The sequence below is a fragment of the Arvicanthis niloticus genome, chromosome 15 (genome assembly GCF_011762505.2).
Source record: "Arvicanthis niloticus isolate mArvNil1 chromosome 15, mArvNil1.pat.X, whole genome shotgun sequence".
NCBI lineage: Eukaryota > Metazoa > Chordata > Mammalia > Rodentia > Muridae > Arvicanthis > Arvicanthis niloticus.
This window is the reverse complement of record NC_047672.1, coordinates 29,145,766-29,169,679: the sequence shown is the minus strand read 5'-3', so window position 1 is coordinate 29,169,679 and position 23,914 is coordinate 29,145,766. Positions and strand designations below refer to the sequence as shown.

Genomic DNA, 23,914 nt, shown 5'->3' with positions numbered 1-23,914 from the left:
GTTTCTATGGGAGTCATAGAAAAAAAATAACATTTTAAAATTGTTCAAAAGCCTAACATCACTGGTATGTAGAAGTCACGGTGTCAGCATACAGCCTTGACAAAGGCATGTATGCATACTGTGCTATGACATAAGAACAAAAAGCACCTGTTGTATGTAAGCCCTTACAATAAGTTTACTTCTAGGTCATCACTATTACATGAAAGCAAAAAAAGTGAATGTTGAGCTTTGTTTCCACCATGCCATGTTGGCTGATTTCATACCATGTCTTTTCCATTTCCCCCAGGTGTGTGGGCCTGAGTTTCTGTTTGGATTCACGTCACCAGTGCTTTACAGCACTTGCTCGCTGACGGTGTGGCCCTTCCTTCCCACTGTGTCTGTAACTGACCTGACCAGTTGTCTACCCTTGCCTTCCAGTGTTTTCTAGGATTTAATCCAGGAAACTATTATCTTAGTTGGGGGAAGTGCAGTCGCTGTTTTAAAGGGCACAAGAGGGACTGTCCTTCCAGATCAGTATCCTGATTGTAGCATCCTCATGGAATGTCCGATATATTATGTATTGTTTCAAAATTCTCGAGTTTTCTTGCCATTTTTTTTTTTAAAAGATTTTTTCCCCCAGTAAATGAAATTAGGCAAAGCTATTTATTTCATTGGTTACTTTGTTTTCAGTCTCATTCTGGACTAAGGTCAACAGATGTTACTGAAAATGCCTGTCTAAAGGAGTCAGATTTGAGAAAGGATATTAAGCAGAAGCCTGAGGGGTCATAAGGACTGCTGCCCCAGCAGTCGGGGTGGCGTGAGGGCAGTCAGGGGTGACATGTGACAACACAGAGGATGCGTATGCACATATGGGAAGTGAATGTGGTCCACTGGGTAATAGAGAAAATTGGGGACATGGTGCTTTGGGTGAAGCTGACACTAAATCCTGAAGGAAGACCAAGGAAGTTTAAAATACAGCTGAGAAGGGGAGAGTGGGTGGGGCATGGCGGCGCATGCCTTTAATCCCAGCACTTGAGGCAGAGGCACTCTGAGTTCGAGGCCAGCCTGGTCTACTTGGTGAGTGAGATCCTGGAGGGTACAGGAGGGAGGGAAAGAGAGGGTCAGATTGTGGATCTATCCTCTGGGCCATGAAGAAGACTTTTCTCCTCACTTCCATCTCAAGATGGTGACAGTTATAGGGTCCAGGTTAGAAAAGTCAGAGAGAAAAAGATAAGTTATAGGAAAAACAAACAAGCCAACAACAAAAGACAGAGAGGAGAATGCCAGGTTTGACTCTAGTGCTTCTGCAGGGGTCAGTTCTAAGTCTGTGTCTAGAAGCATGTCTTCCTTTCTGCTACTCAACACCGTAGTGAGCCTGAAAGAAGACAACATGTAACCTTCCTTCTCTTTTTGTCACCAGAAGGTGGATTTTTCCTCCAACCACATTTCTGAAATGTACGACCTGTCAGCATACCACACTCTCACTCAGCTAATTTTGGACAGTATCCTTTGAATGTGGGAAAGGGAGACAATGGGGAGTGGCTCCACTGAAGAGACTGTGACAGATGACATGGAAAGGCACCAGAGAATTAAGTCCTGGAAGAGTGTGACTCATGTAACTAAGAATAGGCAGTCATAAAACAAAGGGTGTTATTGATTCTAGAACAAAAAAAAATCTGTTTAAGAAACATGTTTCTTCAAATTTACTTAAGCTTTGCCTTATTTTATACAAATTCAGAATCTGAAAATCTAGATTTATCATTAGGAAAATTAGTAGTTATTTTATAGAGGAATTCATTCTTAAATAAAGCAAGGTGTCTTAGTATTTTATCTATCTATCTAGTATTCATCTATCTATCTATCTATCTATCTATCTACCTACCTACCTACCTACCTACCTACCTACCTTAAGGATTAAACTGGGGACATGCTTGGTTAAGTGCTCTACCACAGACCCATACCTCCAGCCCTTTTAGTATATTTACAGCGTAAGCCCAGTTTTTGATGTGCGGGTTCCTTCAGGCACCTGCACATGTGTGTTACATGGGTCAGGTTCCCATGCAAACAACGCCAACTTCAACTTGTGGAGCCTAAAGAGTTAACTGAGGATCTGTGACTCTAATGAGCTTGAGTCTTTTTTACACTGGGGACTCATGTTCTCTGGGTAATAAGAGAGCAATGCCTTCTGTTGCTCAGCAAGTATCTTCCTCTCCACTTGAGAATTGGGGCGGGGGGGGGGGGGGAGGATGGAGGATGAGTTGAATACCCCTGAGTATCTCATTCCAGGGATGAGGCAGCAGCCTGTCTGTGTAAGTCTGGGATTTCAGAAATGGTGATCTTGGAGATGTGTTTTGTAGAGAAAGTCTTTCTTATATGTGGAGTGCTGGAACCCAGCCACACTCCCTTTTGAACTTACAGATGACAGTGATGAGTGAGTGAAGTTAGGTGATACTCGTGATTAGCCCAGTCGAGACACCAGAGAAGAATTTAAACCAAATGTTTCCATGGCAAATCAGAGGCACACGAATACACAACACCTTCCTAGGGACCCTTGGCTTCATGCTTGACCATCATGTGTACTGAGCGTTCAGAGAACCAGAACTCAGAAGCCACCTAGCTCAGAAATCCACTCATCTCTGGCCCTGCAGAAGAGTGCTGCCCACAGGGACCAGCATAGCATAGCCTGGAACTGTCTAGAAATTCAGATCCTTGGGCTCTGTCCAAGGCCTATTTGAACCAAGTATCTAGACAGTTTGAGTACACATGAAAGCAAGAAGCTGACTGTACCTTAGAGCCTTGCCTGTCAGAAGAGACTCGGCACTCAGGGGCCCTTCCCAAGCCTTAGGGTATCCAGAGAACAGCATAGAGTCGGGTATCAAGAATGTTCACTCTGGAAAGATATCTTCAGCGTGCATCCCAGATTTGCTGAAGAAAACAAACCTCACATTCTGTAGACTCAAAACATTTCTATCATGAGGGTTTTAATTTTTTTAAAATAAATTTAGCTTTCCATGTACAAAAGTAAAGCATTAGCACTTTGTAAATATCAAATAATACAATGACATCATAAAGAAAGAAACTAGGTTTTCTTTTTAAATGTTGACATTCAACATAGCAGGTCGCTTCACTGACAAACAAAGAGAAGTAATTCTTATATCAAGACTAACAGAAATTCAGAACATAGGCAGATAGAGTATATCACATTTGAAAAACTGTTTGAAAAACTACGGAGACAAATGGCCAGAACAAACTGCTCTTCTTGAGCCATTATACAAATACTTTAATATTAGAAATTCTATAAATATAAGTAACAGATTTCGGAAAATAATTTTTTTGTTTTCCCCATAAAGAAACTCAAGTGATCTGTAGATTTTAATGAAATCTATTACTCTTTCAATTTTTTTATTACATCCTATAATTTATTTTGTGTGCATGCATGTTTGTGGGTGCTCACAGCACAGTGTCCACCTGGAGGTGAGAGGACAACTTTTGGGAGTTAGTTCTGTCTTTCCACCATGTGGGTCTCAGGGATTCAATTCAAGTCACCAAATGTGGTGACAGGTGCCTTTAGGCATCTCTGCAGCTCCCAAACTCGTGCTTTTGCACAACACAACCCAGGAAACTAGAAATACAGGGTGTGTGCACTCTCTACAAAGGCATCCTAAGCACACTAATCTGAAAATGCCAGCTCCCGGGAAGCACACAGAGCGAGAGGATCTCTTTGTAACTTCTCTGTGCTTCTGAAACCAGCTCATCCTCTTGGAGAAAACAGCTGTAAGTTCTCTTATAAAGGTGAATATTCACACTCACCAGGACCTGGCACTTCTGACTTGTGTGAAGTTGGTCATGTGTGTACCTGGAGGCTTGCAGAAGAGTGCTTATTGTGGTGTTGGCTGTAATAGCAAAAATGAAGACACACCGAGTGCTCATCAAGAAGAGAAGATGTACATAAATTTTGCTACTGTCAGGTAATAGTGAATGTTACAGTGGTGGCGATGGAGCAAGGGTACCTGCGGGTTGCAGCAGAGAGGGATATTTAAGAACTATTCCTAGACCTTATCTTACTTTTACGTTTGTGAATATTCTGCCTGCATGTATGTATGTGCACTGTGTGCATGCATGGTGCCTGTGGAGGTCAGAAGAGGGTGATATGTCCCCTGGAATTAGAGTAACAGATGTTTGTTAGTCTCCATGTGGTGCCAGGAATTGAACCTGGGTCCTCTGCAAGAACAACAAGTTCCCTGAACCCATGAGCCATCTCTATCCCAGAGATGAACGTTAATAAAAGTAAATAAAATCTAGGTACAAATGGGAAAAAGACAACTCAGTATAGTATCTTTGAGAGAAATATATATATAGATCAAACAGGAGCGATGTGTTGTATGGGGTAGGGCATGCGTACATGCATGTGCATGTGTGTGTATGTGTGTATTTGTGTGTGTTTGTGTATGTGTGTGCATGCACACACTTTAGAACTGAAGTTCTGGGTCTTGTATATGCTAGGCTACTGTTCTACAACAAAGCCAAATCCCAGCCCCCTTATATTTTTAAAAGTAAGAATAAGCTTAACAGTCCATTTTATTAAAGAATTAAAAATTGGATTTCTTTTTTTTTATTTGTGTGTGCTTGTGCATGCATGTGTGTGCACACCTGCTTTTCTGTTTGTGCATCACATGTGTGCAGTGTCCACAGAGGCTAGAAGAGGGTGTTGGATACCCTGGAACTGGAGTTACAGGCAGTTATAAGCTGCTTAATGTAAGTGCTGGGAACCAAACCCAGGTCCTCTGCAAGAGCAGTCCATATTCTCAACCCTGAGCCATGTCTTCAGCCCCAAACCTTTTTCTTAATTGAGTCATTTGAAAATAATTTTAAACCAATTATGCTTGTGATATAAAGTGATTATAGTAGTTTATGTTAATATCTTGAACTAAACTACATTGTTAACTCTAAGGTGTCATTTTTTTTCAGTTTATCATTATTAGATTATTTTGTCCTTCCCTGTGTAGATAATTGGTAATTAATTGACAACCATCCTAAATTACACGATGAGAAACCGAGTCAAGGTAAAGTAAATGTACTTGTTACCAAGTAAAGATGCAGTTTATTTTTTACCTTATAAACCTTGACTAGTTGTTGGTAAGTTAAAACCATGATTTGTAGAATTTAAAATCTAGACAGAATTTTAGAGGTCATCCAGACTAATCATTATTTTATGGAAAGGGAGCCAGAGACCCGGGGAAGGTCAACAGCTTTCTGGAGCTACCTGGTAAATAGCTGATTAGAGCTCTCTACTCTGAATTCTATTGGTTTGCAATGCACTGAGCAATTACTGCTTTTATAATGCTACCATTTAAGTTATATGCACATTTCCTTCCTCCTCAAGACTCGCTCTGGTGGCAAAGACCATTTTTTACTGGTAAGGTGGCAGAGATCTCTCAGGATTGGTTATGATTAAAGCCGTCATTGTGGGACTCTCCACTAAGAGAAGCGTGATAGATTTTGGCATTATTTCTCAGTAACTGTTTTCTGTACACCCAAACCATATTTTATGATTGTAGACAAATGAATAAGAGTGAATGCTGAGCTAGTGAATAATTCATGTCAGGCGTTTATGAACTACTGACAGCATTGCCAAAATGTAGAAATATATTGTTGGGTTCCCTAGACCTTGGCCGTGAAGTTATGCTCAAGCGCCACAGGGCTCCTTCACTTGGTTTCCAGAACAATCTAAAATTCCACTGAAAATGATTTATTCACAAGAATGGTAAAACTTCAGAACTGTAAAGCAACCGTGGTGATTTTGAGTTCTTGGAGTCTTACTCCTGATAGCCCTCTTTTTAATATTATAATGCACCTAAGAGGATTAATCCAGTAAGCTAATTCATCGGAATAGTTTAGTGACTTATCAGATTGTACTTCTTCTTATCAGCAACTCCCAAGACCTCAGAAAGAACACGAAATGATAATGTTAGGAGGAAAGGCAAGAAACACTCCATGAAGGGCCTGAAAGTAAGAAAACGGGAGATGAGAAAGATGAAGGTGTTCTATCTGGGAAGGTGTGGCTAGCTGGGAACTCGGCTCCTCACAACCCAGTCACGGGTACTGATTGGAATCACCACATGCAGTGACACTTAATGTGACTGTTAGAATAAGTAGGGGGAAGAAGCAGGTGACAATGTAGAGTGTTCCAGGACTCCTCAGAGGCCCAAGCTACAGATGCTCAAATCCTTGTGTATAATGAGTTAGATGCTGTCTCAAAGGCCGTTACGCCATATTGCTAGGGAATAATGACAAGGGAAGAGTCTGTATGACTTCGATACAGTCGTATGGTTTTTGCATCAAGTTTTTCATTATGTGGTTGGTTGAATGAAGGAGTGTGGAATTCATGCAGATGCAGGGCCAGCATATCCTTTATTTGCAAGCCTAACCTTGGGTGCCTGGACTTCCTTCTGTGTCAAGGGGAGTGAGACACGGGGGCTGGGGAGCAATTGGTAGGAAATGGGCCCTGTTCTCAATAGGAGTGCTTGTTAGATCCTTTACTCTTACAAAACACCTTGAACATCCAGTGGGACCTGCTGAAGCCTGGGCTGTGGTTGCAGTAAGGCACCCTCATTTTACCTCCTTTCTGGAGGTACCAGGGGAGCTGAGGCAGCATCTGGGGTCTTAGAAACAAGCTTCCCATCCCTGACAGCACAGTCACTGTTGGGATTCCTGTCATCAAGCTCCTCGCCCTTGCCTGCTCACTGCATCCGTTTATGGCTGGGCTTTGGAGCATCCTCCTTCTTGCTGGGCCAGAGCTTCCAGGACACTAGTGTTCTGAAACAGGCTTGGACAGTCCATTCTCCCTGACGCTGAGCAGATGGCTATTTGAGGTTTCCATGGCTTAATTTTTGTTGCCAAAGATTGCTCGCTGCAAAGATATTTCATACACAGCGGTGGGAGATAATTTAATCTTTATTTCCTATATTTCATGTTTTCATCTTTCATGAGAGACCATATTTATAAAGAGCTGGCCTTTATTCTATTTCCAAAATCATCGTTTAGCCAGTCCAAAGAGAAGGGATCTGAAAGATAGTGTTTGCGAGTGTCTCTTTGTGTGGTTGCTTTGGCAGAGACCTTGCTCATAGGAGATTTGAGATGGCATACTGACCACTGCAAAAACTGTTTTTGGCCCATGGGTGGGATCTGGAACCAACAAGGGAAACCGAGCAATTTCTGCAACGTTTGGCAACATGTCTTTGTCCAGTTTTCTTATTTATCTCTTTCCCTAGTACAGATCTTTTTGGATTCAATCCTAGCCCTGAGTTATCCATTTCCATGATAAGAGTTAGAGGATATGATTCCTTGGCCCCACATGATTATAGTTTAGTGGTGATATGAGTGCCTTCTAATTAGAAGGATGGCTCATTCACACCCTTTTAAAAATAATTAAAGTTGTTCTTTGATAGCCTGCATGTATATAGTGCATCCTGGCTGTTTCTATCCCCACCCCCTCTCATCTCCACCTCACTCCTGTCTTCCCAAGCCCCTTTCCTTCACTCATGTATTTCGTTTTGTTTTGTGACTCACTGAGATCAACAAGGGTTTTCTATATGATCATGGGTTAAAACTGTCCATTGGAACCCAGTGTCTCACCAGTGAATTCTCAGCTCAGCTTTGGAATTGCAGTTGGGGCACAAGATCAACTTAAAACGTGATCATGGAGAACAGGAACAACAAATGATGTTAGAGACTTCCAGCTTTCTGTATTTGAATGGGAGAAGAGAAGCCAGTATGAATTTGAAGGACTGCTCCCTTCTACGAGAGGGCGCTGGTCTTCCCATTTGCTCCAGAAGACACCCACAAGATGATAAAGCCCCATTCTCATTGCCTCAGTAGGATGAGTCTGTCTTCCAAATCCCTGCCTGAGGGGAGACCCGTGAGTTGCTCATGGCCATCATTAACTAACAGAGGGAAGCACGCACAGCCCAGGAGGCAGCTCTGAACTGCTGTTTCCTTCCATAGTATAAATGAGTCACATGGAGAAATACTCATGCTGTACCTTTAACATTTCATAGAATTGCTGTCTTATCCTGTATGAAAAACACATCAAGATTTAGGGCTTATCCTATGTGGGCATATAATATCCCGTTATTTAAACTCTTGCCTGATTTTCCAGTGATAGTTTAACACTGATGTAGTGTGTGTGCATGTGTGTGTATATGTGTGTGTGTGTGTATGTGTCTTTCCAAAGACTTTGAATAACATTTTCCTTAAACATAGTCATCGCATACAGACAACGAGATAGAAGAAATCACTGGGCTAGAGAACTGCGTCAGCCTGACCCACCTTAGTCTGGCTGGCAACAAGATCACAACAATCAAAGGCTTAGGGACATTACCCATCAAAGTGCTTTCTTTGGTGAGTGTAACATGATATCATTCTTTGTAGAAGCGATGGATACTATTCAAGAAGTGTATGAATTGTGACTGCTTAGAATTTTTCTTTGCCCTTTATGGTGTCTGGTGTGCATGCATGTCTTTTTCTCTCTCTTTCTCTTTCCTTTTTCCCCCCTCCTCACTCTTCCCTACTTCCCCTCTCCCTCTCTTACACTGTCTATATGTATCTGTATATGTGTGTGATCAATAGTCCATGTTCAAGAAAAGCCAGTTTCATATTTGGTATCCAAGGTAAAAAAAAATTAGACCATTTTGGACAATTGATTTTCTATGCTGTGAAAGAAGGTGTATTTTTACAAGGAGTTTCCAATATATGTATTTTATTGGTGAAAATAACATCTGAGCACAGTAAGCATGCTTGTTGCCGCTCACAGTTTATTGGATGTAAATGGACCACGAAATGCTTCCTAGACACTGAACTCAGGCAGCCCACCCTATACAAGTGCGCACTAGTCTCCTGCTCTGGAAGTTGTAAGTCATGCTAAGAATAAAAGCATAGTTCCAGTCCGAAAGATTCCATCTGATTGCCGGTTCCCAAAGAAAATGTCTTTTTAAGCCCTGTGGCCTGCCATGTGACCAAAACTCCAATGCCAGTGGAGACTGTTCACTAATAAGACCCAAGAGTCTCAAAGATGCGCATGATATTTGTAAATTAACAGTACGGGTTACTACTCTCCTAGAGAGGGTGCTAATGTTGTTTACATAGAGGATTCTTCTTTCGTTTCTCTTCCCTTTTAGCCTTAGGCTCTCTTGGCCTTTATTACGCCCACCAGAGGGTGGGCAGGGAACATTTCATTCATCGAGGCTTGTATCTTAGTAATGTTTATGTCTCTCACAGGAGGGCGGTAAACATGAAATCGTGTATTGGGTTATGTGTACATTTTCATTAATTTAAAAATTATTTTTTTATTTTATAGGTATGAGTGTTTTTCCTGCATGAGTATCTGTGTACCATTTTCATGCCTAGTGCCCAGGGAGGTCAGAAGAGGGTGTAGAATCCCCTGGAACTGGAGTGACAGACAGTTGTGAGCTCGTAACTGCTGACCCATCTCTGCAGCCTCCTGCACACGTTGTCTTCATACACATAGAAATTCTTTACTAAGCCGTGGATCACCAATGTTTGGCTCCTCTTAAAGCTCAAATGCTATCTAGAGACTCTTCTAGCCCTCCATGGACTTGAGTGCGGGCAGACAGCAGGCATTCTCCTACCATGCATACAAAGGTTTCATAATGCACCTGAGATTTTATGTTTTCTGCCTGCTAAGGCATGTCAGCAAACTGTGAATGAAGGAGAATATAATAAATTAGATATAAAACTTTAAGTTATAAAATAAAGAAAGCCAATCACATTGGATAATTTCAACTATCCAAAGAGCTGTTTTTGGCATATTGCTATTTTGCTTGCCATTTTGAAGTTTCTTAGAAATTTACCTTCTCTTCCTCCTCATCTCTCTCTGTCTGTTCTCTCTCTCTCTCTCTCTCTCTCTCTCTCTCTCTCTCTCTCTCTTTCTCTCTCTCTCTCTTTCTCTCTCTCTCTTCTCTCTCTCTCTTCCTCCTCTCTCTTCCTTCCTCCCTCTGTGTGTGTGCCTGTGTGTTTTATTTTGCCATTTTGTTTGGAACTTGCTGTGGGGACCAGGCTGGCCCTGAACTCGTGATGAACTTGCCTCTGCCGCCTGATTCTAGCTGTGAGCCTCCACTGCAGGCCCCTCCACATGTCTTGTCTGCATTAACAGTCCCATCGCCCCGCAGCAGAGTGGGAAGACATGCGTGCTCACAGGGTGGGGCAGTCATTATTAAAACAGTGCATTCCTTTTATTCTGTGCTTAGGTCACCACATGCCCCTCCCTGACACTAGCATTTTTTTTTTAACCATTTTTTTTTTCTGTTAACAAATGAGATGGGCTGTTCTAGTTCCTTACACCTGGCACCCAAGATGGACTAGAAAATACAGAAAATGCTGTTAGTCATTTTCCACTGAGATTCTGAGAATTGGAAAATTGTCTTTCCCAAATGTGAATACAATTTATAACCACAAAACAATACATACTTGCTTCAGGAATTTTTCTTGACTTTATTTTTAACTCATGGAATCACAACATAATGTCGTTTAGCTATTGACAAGAATTCAGTTTGCAGTATAGTAAGAACAATCCACCTACTAACTCTTGCCCTTCTCCCTCTCTGGGACAGGTAAAAGCTGGCAGGGGAACCTCACGACTTGCCAGTGGCCACTACATCCTTTTTAGAACACAGTAATACTGTATAGCAAACCTTGAACTTCACTTTGTCAAAGTAAAAGCCAGTTGGGTCTACCTGACACACTGGTAAATGAGGAATATTTTCTAATTTAATTTATTTCAAATAGCTTTTTTCCCCCTTTCTCCTATTCACTGTGAGGCTGGAAGAACTGTGTGCAGAAACTTCATGTCCACACCCAGGAGTGAGCCTTTGGGTTCTCAGTGCTGGACAAAGGCACTACCTAGCTGGCTTTCAATCAGCAATTCTGTGATTCTCAACTTGTCTCAGTCTCTTCTCTTTCATGACCACAGGCTATCTAATTAAACTTTTCTATGCCTCGCTCTGCTCAGACCATCTACCACTTTGAAAGCCGTCAGAGACACTGAAGAATATTACATCTGTCTTGCACATAGAAAATGCTTCACAGTCCTTTAGGGGAAAGTGTATTGTATATAAATTGGATATGTGGGCAGTGTCTGAATGGGGGATTGAGCCCTCATTTCAATACATTAAATTGATGAGGGGGAACTCAGCGTGGTCTCTTCACTCTTTTCACTTTTTATAACTTTTTTGAACTTTGAACAGGAAAATTTGATTTCACTCTGTCAAATAAGGTTATGGTTTTCTTTCCTTCTTATTACATTTTTTCAAACATATAGAGGTAAAAAGAATAGTATAATAAACCCTCATAGGCTATAACCTACCTTTAAAGATTATTAACATTCTATTGTGATATTTTAAGGGCTGTAGAGGTACCAGTGAGCACAAATCTGGCTTATTATTAAAATGAAATTTTATGAAGAATAGAATGAAAGTGAGCTCTTGCTCTTCAATTTGCCATGAAACATTTACCAGTGAAAATATTCAGATTAAAGGGAAAACATTAATTTAGTTTTTCAGTTCTTAAGTCAATCTTTAAAGTTTTGAATGTTTTCTGTTTTTGTTTTTTGAGTCAGGGTCTCTCTATGTAGTCCTAGTTATTCTGGAACTCCCTATGTAGACCAGGCTGGCCTTGAATTTACAGAGATCCATGTGCCTGTGTGTCACCTCACTCATCCTGCAAGTTTAGAATGTTTTAAGGATAGGTAAGACATAATACTAGCTGAAAATGTGAAATTATGAACTTACAGAGATCCACCTGCCTCTGTGTCACCACACCAGGCCTGAAAGTTTTGAATGTTTTAAGGTAAAACATAATATTAACCAAAAATTTGAAATTATTCTTTCTGACAACTTTCGACTCAAACCAAAGGTTACATTTTACTATGACATTTTCCTGTTCCTTAAGGCAAAATAGCCAAATAATGAAGATTGTGCTGGAAAATATTCAAAAATGGAAATTGTTCTTATTACTGTTACTGCTCTGGGTCTGTGGAGACTGATAAAGTGGATGACCACTTGAGTATGGGAAACTTCCTCTTATTCTCATTGTCTGAGAAATGCTTATATGTGAATTATTGAATTTGCTTTGATGTCTAGATTTCCACCCAATTTAGTCTCAGGTTATTTTCCCATACTGGAATAGTCTCAGAGTATTTTCCCATACTGGAATTCTTACATGGTGTCTAGAGCTCCTCAGACCTGAAAGCAGATGTGACTTGGTCTTATATCTTAGAATTAGGACTACACCGTTCTGTCATACTACTGTGGTTAGGGAAGGTTATTATAGGCTAGCACAGGTTACAGAGGAGGTACTATGTAAGAGCAGAAATAACTGGACTCTACTGAGTCAGCCGTCATCACCAACTTTATGAGATGATGTCACTTTAGACTGTTTCTGGGGACAAGGTATATATGGAATTACAGTATTGGTTTACTGTGATGATGCCAAAAGAGTGGATCCAGGTCATCTCTTAGAGACCACAGTGAAGCTGTGTTCATGAATGAACAATGAACTGATGTTCAGGTTTCAGATGTGCATCTGAGTTTCTTTCCTAGTGGTACTGATAAACACCAGTGACAAAGCAACTTAAGCGTGTTTCTTCAGCTCACAGTTCTGGGCCACAGTCTACCATAGCAGGGATTGAGGAAGCATGTGTAATGGGATTCACAGAATTCACAGAAGCAGAGAGCAATGAATTGGCACATGTATGTGAGTGTTAAGCTCCCTTTCTTTAGAATCCTCTGCCTAGGGAATGCTGGTGCCCACAGTGGACGCAGCTTCCACCACAATCAACATCATCTTTATAACCCATCTTGGACATGCCCACAGGCAACCCATCTCACCAATCTTTTCTTGAGATTTCCTTCCCAAGCAATATGTTTGTAGTAAAAAATTAATGGAAAAAAGAAAGAGGCTATGAACTTGAAAAGGAGCAAGGAGGGGCATTTGGGAGGGTTTGGGGGGAAGAAGGGAAAGAGGGGAATGATATAAATGATAATCTTAAACATAAAGTAATTTGAAAGGTCAAAGCACTAACATCATTATATCATGCATTTTAAAGCTTATATCACTTAGTGCCTCACTTTCCTACTGACTTGAAAGTTTATGAAGATGAAAATATTAAGATACTAAGTTGAAAATACTGCTAGCCTTTTAGATAGAAAAACTAGGATTTTCTTCTTGGGTATCTGTAGACATTTAGATAGGTGAATGATGGAAATGGGGGTGGGGCACAAACAGCTTTTTTTTTTTTTTTTTTTTTTAAAGAATTGGGGCCTGTGTCCAAGTGTGAAGATTTACCACTACAAGTTTTCTTAGACATAGCTTTAAAACACAAACTGTATTTTATCCATTTTAGAGCAACAACGAGATTGAGACCATCACAGGTCTAGAGGATCTGAAAGCCTTGCAGAACCTGGATCTGTCCCACAATCAGATCAGTAGCCTCCAGGGCTTGGAGAATCATGACCTCCTGGAAGTGATTAACCTCGAGGATAACAAGGTTGGTACTGCAGGGCTTGGCTTCAGTGGCTTCAGGAAGTGGGCACATTGGAGAGTTGGCACAATGACTTGGCTTTTCATGGATGTTACAGGAAATGGCCTCTTAAAGAATGCTCCTCTAGCAAGTTTCCAGGGAACAGTTCTTAGAGTATGACTTTTTTGAAAAACTCAATCATTTTTAAGCATCTGATGAATCTTACTTACATTGTTTTAAAGATCCAAACTGTCATCACGTGTGTGTAATTTTCTAAAGTTGTTGTGTTCATGCAACATTTTCTGTAGAAAGAGAGCATCGGGAACATTTGAAATGTCCAAACAAGAAGAGGCAAGAGGCTAATGTCTCCTTTTGTCTACACTCAGAGAAAAATGACTGTTGGTGGAGGAGGCATGTAGGGGAAGAGATGCCACTAAAAAGAATACTTTTTAAAAAGAAGCTTCTTTTCGAGGCCAGCCAGAAGGATGCAGTCAAAGATCTATTTATACCACTAACTGGAGTTAGCAATAGAGTATAGACTTTTTCATTTTTTATTTTTATTTTTTTGGTGGTGGTGGTGGTGGATGTTGAGACAAGGTCTCAGGTAGTTTAAGCCAGCCTCAAACTTTCTATATAGTCAAAGTCAGCTTTGAACCATTGATCCTCCTGCCTCCACCTCCAAAGTGCTAGAATTTATAGACAAGAGCCATCCCTAGTTAGCATATGGTGGTCTTGAACAGTGCTGGAAATGAGTTTTTAATCTTCTTACCACAAGGATGATAACCTTTACAAAACAGTACATTTTTAGCTATGTTTAGCCTTTACAAAATGTACATATATTTAAAAGTATCATGCTGTACATGTTCAATATATACAGTTGTGTCTGTAATTTAATAAATGTAAACACCACAGGAAAGGCTTAACCATAAAAATTAAGCCAAAAAAAGAAGAGACATAGAAGTGATTCCTTATATACTGCTGGTAGCAATAGTGTCTCTTTGACGGGTTGGGGAATGAACTTGTTTGCATATCTGACTTAATATACCCTTTACTGTTCAAAATTTTATTCATATTCTCTCTCTCTCTCTCTCTCTCTCTCTCTCTCTCTCTCTCTCTCTCTCTCTCTCTCTCTCTCTCTCTCCCATCCCTCCCCCCTCCCTCTGTTTTGCTGGTCCTGGGGACTGAACCTAGAACACTTTGAATTCTCTACCACTGAGCTGTATCTCAGATTAATTTACTTAATTCTTTTTTTCTCCCTCCCTCCCTCCTACTGTTCCCCCCTCTCTCCCTCTCTCCCTCTCTCCCTCTCTCCCTCTCTCCCTCTCTCCCTCTCTCCCTCTCTCCCTCTCTCCCTCTCTCCCTCTCTTTCTTCCTTCTTACTTTCCATTCTTCTTTCCTTGCACAGTACTGGGGCCTCACACAGGTGCTTACGAGCCCATGACTAAGTTGTACCCCCAGCAACTTAACCCTTTTCCCAGCAAGCTTGCATCTTTCTTTAGGCTGTAAACAAACCAAGGCAAGTCAGTTATTAAGGTCTGAGAATAAACAGTTCTAATGTTGATGTTCATCCTACTTGCTCTGTTCACTGAGTAGATCTCGTGACTTCTTACAAGGTAATTAGTTCTATGAATGACCTCGGTTGGTCCTTGTATCTGTTTGGTAGGAAGTCAGTAGAATTTCTGCTCCAAATGGCTTTCAATGTTGTTTTTCTGAAGCTGCCATTGAAGATTGACTTAGGAAACATTTTGTGCTTCAGATGGTTCTCACATGTGTACGGGGGATGCTGAGATGGTAGAGTATGCTCATTAAATACTAACTGAATACATCTCCAAATTCAAGCATAGAAACAGCAAGGCTTATAAAACAGTTACAATAGACGAGAATCTAGGGTCCTCCCTTCCAAAGTGGGGTAACACTTGAGAATGTAAAACTCAGATGTGAGCCATGGACATAATGTAAAACGACTCACGCTAATAATAGGGAAAAGAAACAGGAAATACCAACTTTAGAGGTTTTTGTGTGGTGGGGATAGGGGAAGGTACTGCTGTTCTTTGAGACAGGGTTTGTCTGTGTAGCCCTGGCTGTTCTGGAATTTACTTTGTGGCCGAAGATGACCTCAAACTCATAGACCTGCCTGCCTCTGGGATTAAAGTCTTGTATGTCTGGCTCATTCCTCATGTTATCAGTACTTCTTGCCAGATTTTGTAAGGAGTGACAATATAATGCTTGTAAAATGAACGACAGATGCAAAGAAAGAGTTTCAGTCCTAAGTAAGCCCTGGACACTCTCTCGTGATGCGGACAGAACCTGTGGCACAGGCGTTGTGATGGTTTCAGGCCTCCATGTGGGAAGCTGCAACTGGAACTTGGATCCTCCTAACTGATGATTTATCTCTCAAGCCTGGGTGTTCTTACAAGAGACAGAGGGGAGAAAGCAGACACAGAGGCTGGGTTTATGTTGCTTTAAGTCAGTGCTGTCTGGCTTTACCAGAAGCTAGGAGAGGCAAGGAAGGGTTCTCCTCTAGATCCCTCAAAGGAATCACATGCTCACCAGCCCTGGACTGTAGTCTCACCCTCAGATCCATAAGAATTAGCTCCTGTTGTTTTGGGCCTATAGGTTTTGGGGTGGTTATGGAGCCTTCAAGGCTCGTGCATGTGTGGTGCTGTGTCTGGGGAATGGAGGAGAGTCTGGGAATTATCTCTAACTGTGATCTCTTGTCATTTCTTATTTTTGTGTTTTAATAAATCTTCCTTATTTTAATTTTTAAAATATTCTTACATTTTTGGTTTTTTTTTTTGTAATTTCAAGTTTTGGAATTTTTTTTATTATATAGTCTTTAAATAGGGTGTGTGTGTATATGTGTCTTTGTGTGTGTGTATGTGTTTATGTGTGCAGTGTGCAATAGACATTGAGTTCCCATATAGAAAACAAATTGTCTCAACATTTTAAAAAGCTGATTTAATAGGGTAAGATAATCTATTAATGGATCTGTCAAGATTTATTGAATTATTTACTTATTAAAATTTGTTGTGTTTACAACTTGCTGATAAAATAATGTTGAAGTATATATGCTCGCACATAAATCCATTGTTACATGCGTTTTTTATTATTTTCTTGTGATGGATTTCTGGAATGGGTGTCACAAAGCTTGTCGGTTTCGTTTTTGAACATTCATGCTTTCTCCTCCCGCTGCAGTTATGAAGTTAGGATAACTTATTGTAGGCATACCTGGTGGTTTGTTTGTCAACAGGGCCATTTAAAAATTGTCAATCTGGTAGTGAAACCTGGTGTCTTGTATACAATTTTATATACATTTTTTTGATTATCAATGAGGTTAAACATTTTTTAAAACGTTATTTCTTTTTAAAAATTATCGGTCCATTCTCTTAGCCATCATTTTCTTTATGGCAGGTGTAATTTGCTTCTTATTGTATGTAAGGTATTTTAGCTATACATTTAAAATAATGTGTAGACTACATTTCCTGTAATATATTCCTTTATTATTTTTATCTTCTTGTGAAATCTTTTTCTGTTCTAGATCTGATAGATGTTTATCTAAACTGTTTTCCGCTGTGTCGTTTTTACTTTAACTCTTTTTTCCTCCACTGTTTCTTTTTTTTAAAAAAAACAAACCAATTTTTTAAAAGATTTATTTATTTATTTTATGTATATGAGTACACCATTGCTGTCTTCAGACACACCAGAAGAGGACATCAGATCTCATTACAGATGGTTGTGAGCCACCATGTGGTTGCTGGGAATTGAACTCAGGACCTCGGGAAGAGCAGACGGTGCTCTTAACTGCTGAGCCATCTCTGCTGAGCCCAAACAAACAAAGAGTAGGGACTTTGACATCTCACTCTCTTCTTCTTTTGTATTTACTCGTTTGTTTAGCATGTGGATGCTTTCCCTCCATGCATGGGTGTGCTCTATATACAGGCAGTGTCACTGAGACCAGAAGAGAGAATCAGGTCTCCTGGGACTGCCATGTGAGTGCTGTGAACAGAATCCTGGTTTCCTGGAGGAGCAGCCGGTGCTCTTAATCCCTGTGACGTCTCTCTGGCCCTTCTCTCCACTGTTGTTGCTTCTGTTCTTCTGTTTGTTAGATTTGCTCTCACTAGACAGCACTCTGGCCTGGCACTCACTGTATAGTCCAAGCTGGCTGTGAAACCACAGAGATCTGTCCACCTCTGCCTTCCGAGGGCTGGGATTAAGGGTCATGCAACACTGCACTCAGCTACCGTGAATCCTTAATTTATAATTTAGTTTGTATTATAACTGAAATGGCAGTCTAAAGGATAATCTCATCATCCTATATGAAAAAAAATGTGCATAACAGCTTGCCACTACTCTAGCAAGATTGATTTTGGGATGGGGACACTTCTGCCTTTCTGATTACGTTATTGGAAATGGCATCCATTGAAAGTGGCATGTGTATCCACCCCTGACTTAGTTTTGGGATAATTTGCATTTTGGTGTCACTTGAGTTTGGATAACCCAGAAATTATCTGTGAACCTATTGATAGAATGGTTTTATGAACCATGCAGAATGCTGTGAGAAACACTAGTTTATTACAAAGTTCACTATCTGTGTTTGCAATTGTTTATTGTAGATAATTTAAGTAAGCCTATTTGTCTTTAGTATGATCAAGGGGGCAGGACTGCTGTAGCCCAGGCTGTACTCCTGTCTAAACCAAGGCACACATCCATCTGCAGAAGCATGTCCATTTTCAGATTGTAAACTAGAACTTCCACTGGGAAGTTCTTACCATACAACCTGGGCAGTAGCACATGCCTTTAGTTACAGCACTTGGGAGGCAGAGCCAGGAGGATATCTGTGAGTTCTAGGCCAGCTAGGGTTTCATAAAGACCTCAAAATAAATAAACAAATAAATCATACATTTTCCACTGTAAAGTAATTCTCATGGGAAAATCATAGAGTTGCCTATTTCCTAGCAATAAGGAGGCTTAGCCAGTTACAGACACAGCAGGGGAGGAAGAACGGCTTGGAGAGTGAAGCCAGAGCCAGGAGGGCTAACAAGGCTGGCTGGCTGTTTCTCTTCCCTTACACACTGTTTTATTTCTCCTCTAAATCAACATGGATGAGGAGATTGTCATTCTCCAGCCCAAAGGGAAAAGAGGGAATGCCCCCCAGCCCCCCAAGTTCTCACATCTACCGAAGACGCTAATGTGGTCATTCCTGTGTTCTGCAATGGCTTTGCAGTATTCTCATTGAAAAGCTGGACATGTCTAAAATGAATTGCATTTAAAGGAGCTAATTATACTGGCTCCTATTATATTGTGTTCCCTTTTGCCTTTGCTCACTGTATGTTGACCATGTATTGATTGATTGATTGATTGATTGATTGATTTTGATCAAATAGATTAAGGAGCTGAGTGAAATAGAATACATTGAAAATCTTCCCATCCTTCGAGTTCTCAATCTACTAAGGAATCCCATTCAGGTGAGAGTTTGTCTCCCTCAGGGGTGGGGGAGGGGAGGGAAACAGGCACTGGTCTTGGAATTCCCATTCAGCCTTGATCAAGAGCATCAGGAGTGTAAATACAGCTCCCCCCGGCCCCCCGCCCCTCCCTACCCCCCCCCCCCTCCTCTGAAAACAATTACAACAGCTAATACTTCAAACTACTTGTTTTGGAAAAGTAAGATTGTCTTTCGAGGCTAACAAACTGTCAACTGCCCCAGTTCCCCTAAAGCCCACATTTGAAAGTTCCTGACTGCCATATCAGGCTCCTGTCAGCGTGCACTTCCTGACATCCATATCAATGTCTGTCTTTGGTGACAGCACATGGGATGGATACCCAGGTGGAATGGTCTCCAGACGACCCCTCCTTCAGTTTCTGTCCCACACTTTGTCTCCATATTTGTTCCCTTGGGTATTTTGTTACTCCTTCTAAGTAAGACCTCGGCATCCACACTTGTTCTTCCTTCTTCATGAGCTTCATGTGGTCTGTTAGTTGAATCTTGGCTATTTCAAGCTCCTTAGAGGTCTGCCAGAGTCTGACATACCCAGAGGCAGATGCTCACAGTTAACCATTGATCTGATCAAGGGTTCCCAATGGAGAAGTTAGAGAGAATACTGAAGGGGCTGAAAGGGTTGGTGGCCCCATGAGGAGAGCAACAAACAATACCAACCAACCAGAGTTCCCCAGGGTCTAAACCACCAGCCTGGGAGCACATAGGGAGGGACCCATGACTCCATCTGTATATCTAGGGGAGGATGGCCTTGTCGGTCATAGGTGGGAGAGAAGATCCTTGGTCCCATGAAGGCTGGATGCTCCAGTGTGGGGGAGATTTGAGGGTGGGGAGGTGGGAGGGTAGGTGGGGGCACATCCTCATAGAAGCAGGAGGAGGGGGGATGGTATAAGGGGTTCCTGGGTGGTGGGGGGAATGGGATGAGGGGATAAAATCTGAAATGTAAATATAATATCCAATTTAAAAAAGGGGAAAAAAAAGAGAAAGTTCTAGACTTCATGATCCCTTAGGATGGATGGTGGGTGGAGCTAAACATTACAACAGAGAATTAATTAAAATTGTAAAGCAACGATCTTTTATATCAGAGAATAAAGAGCCCAGAGGTCCAGACAGAATGTGGTTCCTATTTTACAACAGAGGGAAGGCGATGTTAGAGTGGACACCCATAGTAATGTGCCTAGATATAGCCATGGAGTTGGCACGACCATAAAATAACTATAGACTGAAATAACACAGTCTCTAGGGAGTTGTAGCCTTTGAGACCTAAGGATCAGGGACAGTTTTCCAGGTTTCTCTGTTCCTCCATTGCTAAGGCCTCCCTCCCAGTCCCCACACCCCACTCACTGCCCATCATGGCTTTGTTCCAGTTTTCTACTCATATCCTTCCCATGTGCCTCCACAGGTGACTACAGAAGCTTCTCTTGTGTTCATTTTGTTATTATCTTGATGAATACTTCTAGACAAATAAAAACACCAAATCAGAATTAAAAAAGAAACATCGAAAGCTAAAAGCATATAGGGGACAGTGGCAGACAACATGAAGGCACCTCAGAGGGAGTAAGGAGGAAGGTCTGAGGTGGCCACCACACCCCAGACTCCAGACTCTTGGAGAGTGTTCTGCATCCTCACGAATGGCCGAATGGCCGTGGCAATCCCTCTCATGCAGGCGATTCACTTATAAACACTCACAGCACACTTTGAAGTACGAAAGAGAAGCTTTTAAACGCTTCAGTTGTTTACTAATCACACAGGTTTCCAGGGTGCAGTGTGGTGGTTCATTCATACATACATCACAGAGTGATCCAATTGGGGTAATTAGTGTCCCATTTGCCTCTGTCTCTGTGTTAGGACCCTAAGCAAAGATGCCATACTATGTATTTACTTCTCATGCATTCCTATTTGTGAAAAGCACCCATAGCTTGCTATTCAGGGAGGTGAAGCATCTTATACATAATAAACCCCCTCAGTTACCACTTTAAAGTCAGGCAGTCTTAACAGCTGGCAGACGATAAAGGGGAATTTGTTCATAAATAAGCAACATTTTATTACTGTAAGACAAGTTCACAATGATCCCAACTGATACAAACGAACACAATAGATAATAAACTCATAATGAAATCATAAGAAATAGTCAACTGTCATTATTATCAGTAGTGAAACTCTTTGGCTTTAGTAGAGAAGGATTTGGAGTCTTAGACGGACTGCCTACGTCTATGGGCTCAGCCTGGACACCACAGGATAATCCTGCCTTCCCATTTATCTCATGGAGATTAGTGAGATCTGTACATTTTTGAAGCGTTTTATGAATTACAGGACACATTCTGTATCTTGGTTGTTAATTTAAGGGGGTCCGACAAATGTGAAAATGCCGAGCCCTATGTTGGGGTCTGGAAGGCAGGGTCATAGCAGCAAAGGTTGAAAGGCCCTTGAGAATAGAAGGTTGGCACTTGCTGACCTGGGGAAGAGGAAAGCCATTCAATAGCCCCCTTGTTTTAAACAGAACAAGCCCGAGTACTGGTTCTTCGTAATATTTATGCTGCTGCGACTGACAGAGTTAGATCAGCAGAAGATTAAAGTGGAAGAAAAGGTATGTAACCATGTTGCCTCATGTGTTCTCTGGTGGATACATTCAAAAATGTCTCGGTGCTTACAGCAGGACTAGTAACCAATCAGTGAGCAGCAGAGCAGTGTGCAAATTAATTCTTTATTTAGGAACAATTTCCTTGTCCTAGGACTTGCCAGTTGACCCCTCTGTTAAGCTGGGCATCATCACGTGCAATGACAGGTGATCCATGGGTATAATGAGAAGGCTGGCAGTGAGGAATACAGGTGCACCTCCTGCTGCCCATGGCCAGTTGTGGCTGGTTTGCAATATGTATGGCTTCCCTACATAGTCACAGAGTCTGAAATGCCATCTATGTCATATTGGGAATTAACAATGAAATATATTGCGCCATACTATTTAATCAAACAGTGCTTAAATCACTGCCCTAATGTTGCAGTTTCCTTAATTCTGCTCTCTACAAGGATCCACATAGCTCCAGAGGAGTGAGCCATGGCATGCTAGCCAGCACCTGCCTCCCTGCCTCCCACAGCTGGGGCAGGCTGAATCAATACTAGTGAGGGGTTTTCTAAACCAGGTCCAATTTGAGAAGGGAATGAAGGAAGGTATGTAGGTGGGCACATATTCCATCCCATAAATTTCTTTCTCCAGCCCAGACTAGAAATGGTCCCAGATGCCTCCTTATCCTTATTTCCACACTCTGGGCCACCGATCGCTACATGCCTCTTTCAACATTTTGTAAATAGAATGGAAATGAAAGTCACTATTAAGTAAAGAGATGACGTATTTAGGAGGATAGTAAAGACAGAGAGGCCTCTGCACCAAGGAAAGGGCCTGTATTCTTGGCTAGAGAAAGCCAGGGTAAAGAGGTACAAGTTTGGGAGAAGGAGGGGGTGGGAACAGTTCTGGACACGGGGATGTCAGGAAATGGTTCTCTAGTGTCAACTACAAGGGATCTTAAACAGCACCTTGTGTGCCTTCTTCTTGTACTACAGGTTGGATTGTTTATTGTATTAAAATTAATCTGACACTTCAGAGATTTTGTTTTGACTTTTTTTCTTTAGCTCCTCCCAAACCATAGAATATAAAGAAAAAGGATAAAAGGTCTCCTCAACTTTTTTTTACAGTAACTCTCATTATCGGGACTTTAGGCAAGTTAGGGTTGACCAGAGACTGTGTATAAGGCTGTGTGTGGGTCACGTGACTTACCTTGTCGGTCTGGTTGCGTGTCTAGGAATTGCAGAAAGGGCAGTCCAGTCCTTGTTCTTCTGGGAAACAAACATGTCTCTCTCTACTTTTCTAATTGTGAACAAGGTTTTTGCGGTGAATAAGTATGACCCTCCCCCTGAAGTGGTCGCTGTCCAAGATCACATGACCCACGTTGTCAACAGCATGTCCCAGCCACAGAGGATCTTCGACAGGTATTTATTAGGGCCACACAGATAGAACTCTAGGTGAGTAAGCAAAGACAGTCTTGTTTTCCCTAGACTTCTCTTCTGTGACTCTCTCGATCCCCATAGAAGCTGCTTTCTCCGGACTGGAGAGATGACTCAGCAGTTTAGAGCACTGGCTGTTCTTCCACAGGACCTGGGTTCAATCCCAGAACTTATATGTCAGCTCACAACTGTCTGCAACTCCAGTCCCAGAGGAGCTGACACTCTCTTCTGTTCTCCGTGAACACCAGGCACACACATAGTACTCAGACGACGTGCAGGCAGAACACTCGTATACATTAAATAATGCAAAATATTTTCTGAAACTCTTTGTTGTCTTCTCAGAGGTAAGGGAGCAAGTGTTCAGGCATGTATGGCCTGTTATCGTGTACTGGTATGTGCTGTTCATTCACCCTTTGGTGGCCTACCCAGACATAATGGTGATCTGATTCTTTATCATAGGGCCCCCTGTATTCTAGTTAGCTTGAGCCAAATGGCAGTGAATTTGAATTCTAAAATAAAAATTGTTAGCTTTTCTGCCCTAAGATAGAAATACAGACCTTTTATTTCATTAACAGAAAATTTTTATCATTTATAAACACATTTGTTATTTTGCTTGGTCTTTGATGAAGAACTTGAGACTTCTATGAGTTGCTTTTGGCCATGAGATTTTATCACAGCCACAGAAGTCACTAACACAGCACCACACACATTCACGTTGCACATGGATCATAGTTCCCTCAGTTAATCTTCTCTGGAAAAATCCTCAAAGATGGACCCAAAGGTGTGCCTCAGACATCCTAGGCTTTCTTTCTCAATCTAAACAAGCTGGGAAGCATCATAGCTAACTATCACACCGTCAATTGTAGACCCTTCCTTAACCATGAGCAGATGTTATAGACTCCTGCCAG

The 23,914-nt window shown here is 41.5% G+C and overlaps 1 protein-coding gene across 4 annotated transcripts in view; it reads left to right on the top strand.

The window, feature by feature from the left end:
- The window catches only part of Lrguk (leucine rich repeats and guanylate kinase domain containing), a 106,180-nt gene that overhangs the window by 18,323 nt on the left and 63,943 nt on the right, over positions 1–23,914 (top strand). For all 4 annotated transcript variants that reach the window (XR_013104103.1, XM_034519257.2, XM_076913571.1 and 1 more), the window contains exons 5-10: positions 1,400–1,481; positions 8,255–8,379; positions 13,397–13,540; positions 18,898–18,978; positions 21,508–21,594; positions 22,885–22,991. Coding sequence is in view for 3 of the 4 variants with exons in the window: in XM_034519257.2 (XP_034375148.1) it covers positions 1,400–1,481; positions 8,255–8,379; positions 13,397–13,540; positions 18,898–18,978; positions 21,508–21,594; positions 22,885–22,991 (626 nt within the window). In the remaining variant the exon portion in view is untranslated. The remainder of the gene's footprint in view (positions 1–1,399; positions 1,482–8,254; positions 8,380–13,396; positions 13,541–18,897; positions 18,979–21,507; positions 21,595–22,884; positions 22,992–23,914) is intronic.